The following is a 3036-nucleotide window of genomic DNA, read 5'->3' on the forward strand; positions in this document are numbered from 1 at the left end:
TTCCTTTACATACCTACGTTTCAGTCACTACTGACCGATCCAGTTTCGGTTGACTACCTGAGGCAAAGCAATGAGATAATAATACACAAACAACCACAATATTTGATACTTACCAGATTTAATTGCGAGGATTGCGTCATCGCGTTGGTGATCCACAATTGATCAAGGAAACCAGGAACCTGAAAAGAGAGACGTATTATTATCCACTGAAATATATTATTTTATTTACAATTTACCTTTGCTTTTAGACTTGTTCATTCACGTTTACCTTCATTAAAAAACGGTCACATGTCTGTCTGCGGCCGTGATTGTTGTCATGGTCGTTTTTAACGAATTCTTTTTTTTTTCTTATTCTCAGGGGGGACTTCGCCCCCCCCCGAATCCCTCCTGACCGTGGGGCTTCGTCCCCTGGACCCCTGACCGGAGGCTTCGCCCCCTGGACCCCCCAGCCTTCTTGACCCAGGACACACGTGAAAAGTGTTTGCAACTGTGTCCAAAATTCATGGGTCCAAAACACGTTTCTCGACATTCTCTATGCATTGGTATAGTCCAATTTTGGTCGATTTTTCAAACTTGATACACCCTTTGGACTTAAAAAAATTTTTTTAATTTACAAATTTCGTTCAAAAATTCATGGGTCCAAAACACGTTTCACGACATTCTCTATCCACTGGTATTGTCCAATTTTTGTCCATTTTTCCAATTTGAAACTCCTTTTGGACATCGAAAAAATTTTTTTGAAAATTTTCAAAAAGGTCCACAGGCTAACCGGTGCGAGATAGGAGGTTGGTGCAAAGGACCTTTCTTGTTCCTCCCGTCGAGTTCTATGAGGAAAAATTGCCACCCATCCAAAATTCAAAATAAAAATTTTTTTAAAAATTTACAAAAAGTCCACAGGCTAAACGGTGCAAGATAGGAGGTTGGTGCAAAGGACCTTTCTTGTTCCTCTCGCCGAGTTCTGTAAGGAAAAATTGCCACCCATCCTAAATTCAAAAAAAAGATTCTTTTTGAAAATTTTAAAAAAGTCCACAGGCTAAACGGTGCGAGATAGGAGGTTGGTGCAAAGGACCTTTCTTGTTCCTCTCGTCGAGATCTATAAGGAAAAATTGCCACTCATCCGAAATTCAAAAACAAAATTGTTTTTGAAATATTTAATAAGTCTACAGGCTAAACGGTGCGAGATAGGAGGTTGGTGCAGAGGACCTTTCGTGTTCCTCTCGTCGAGTTCTATATGAAAAAATTGTCACCCATCCAAAATTTAAAATAAAAAGTTTTTTAAAAATTTTCAAAAAGTCCACAGGCTAAACGGTGCGAGATTAGAGGTTGGTGCAGAGGACCTTACGTGTTCCTCTCGTCGAGATCTATAAGGATAAATTGCCACTCATCCCAAATTTAAAATAAAAAATTCTTTTAAAAATTTTCAAAAAGTCCACAGGCTAAACGGTGGGAGATAAGAGGTTGGTGCAGAAGACCTTTCGTGTTCCTCTAGTCGAGTTCTATAAGGAAAAATTGCCACCCATCCCAAATTAAAAAAAAGATTCTTTTTGAAATTTTAAAAAAGTCCACAGGCTAAACGGTGTAAGATAGGTGGTTGGTGCAGAGGATCTTTTTTGTTCCGCTCGTCAAGTTCTATAAGGAAAAATTTATACCCATCTTATATTCATAATAAAAATTCTTTTTGAAAACTTTAAAAAAGTCCACAAGCTGAACGGTTCGAGATAGGAAGTTGATGCAAAGGACCTTTCTTGTTCCTTTCATCGGGAGCTATAAAGAAAAATTTCCATCCATCCCAAATTCAAAAAAGAATCCTTTTTGAAAATTTCAAAAAGTCCACAGGCTAATCGGTGCGAGATAGGAGGTTGGTGCAGAGGACCTTTCTTGTTCCTCTCGTCGAGTTCTATATGAAAAATTGCATCCATCCAAAATAGAAAAATAAACATTTTTTTTGAAATTTTCATAAAGTCCACATGTTAATCGGTGCGAGATAGGAAGTTGATGCAAAGGACTTTTCTTGTTCCTCTCATCGGGAGCAATAAAGAAAAATTTCCATCCATCCCAAATTAAGAAAAAAGATTCTTCTTGAAAATTTTAAAAAAGTCCACAGGCTAAACGGTGCGAGATAGGAGGTTGGTGCCGAAGACCTTTCGTGTTCCTCTCGTCGAGTTCTATAAGGAAAAATTGCCACCCATCCAAAATTCAAAATATAAAGTTTTTTTAAAAATTTTGAAAAAGTACACTGGCTAAACGGTGCGAGATAAGATGTTGGTGCAAAGGATCTTTCTTGTTCCTCTCATCGGGAGCTATAAAGAAAAATATCCATCCATCCCAAATTCAAAAAAAAATTTTTTCTTGAAAATTTCAAAAAGTCCACAGGCTAAACGGTGCGAGATAGGAGGTTGGTGCAGAAGACTTTTCTTGTTCCTCTCGTCGAGTTCTATAAGGAAAAATTGCACCCCATCCCAAATTAAAAAAAAATTCTTTTAGAAATTTTAAAAAAGTCCACATGTTAATCGGTGCGAGATAGGAAGTTGATGCAAAAAACTTTTCTTGTTCCTCTCATCGGGAGCAATAAAGAAAAATTTCCATCCATCCCAAATTTAAAAAAAAACTTTTTCTTGAAAATTTCAAAAAGTCCACATGTTAAGGGGTCAGTGGAGATTTGAAATTGAGTTAGCATTTTTTATCGATAGAGTACGACCTCCTCTATCACCTCCCACAAACCAAAGTGTCGTAGCTATTTTAGTTTGCTCTTGGGAGTTTTGTGAAAATTTTGAAAATTGAAAAATGTCGTATTTCAAAAAATCCAAAGGTGGTGTCTGATAGATCTCGCCGAGCCCTACAAGAAAGGTCCTATGCACCAATCCAGTATTTGTTGTAGTTTAGAAGTTACAGGATCTTTTATGTCCCAAAAAATGTTTTTTTTGGATTTCATCAAGTCTGGTATTTCTCTCTTATAGAACTTGTCGAGACGAACAAAAAAGGTCCTCTTCACCATGGCTCTATCTCCAGCCGTTTAGCTGTGGGAGTTTTTGAAAG

The 3036-nt window shown here is 37.5% G+C and overlaps 1 protein-coding gene across 1 annotated transcript in view; it reads right to left on the minus strand.

The window, feature by feature from the left end:
- The window catches only part of LOC105451284 (integumentary mucin C.1-like), a 30385-nt gene that overhangs the window by 998 nt on the left and 26351 nt on the right, over positions 1-3036 (minus strand). Inside the window, exons 4-5 of the mRNA XM_011691654.1 lie at positions 114-179; positions 36-57 (exon numbers count right to left, since the gene is read on the minus strand). Coding sequence (XP_011689956.1) covers positions 36-57; positions 114-179 — 88 coding nt within the window. The remainder of the gene's footprint in view (positions 1-35; positions 58-113; positions 180-3036) is intronic.

Source organism: Wasmannia auropunctata, unplaced genomic scaffold (genome assembly GCF_000956235.1).
Source record: "Wasmannia auropunctata unplaced genomic scaffold, wasmannia.A_1.0 LD336053.1, whole genome shotgun sequence".
NCBI lineage: Eukaryota > Metazoa > Arthropoda > Insecta > Hymenoptera > Formicidae > Wasmannia > Wasmannia auropunctata.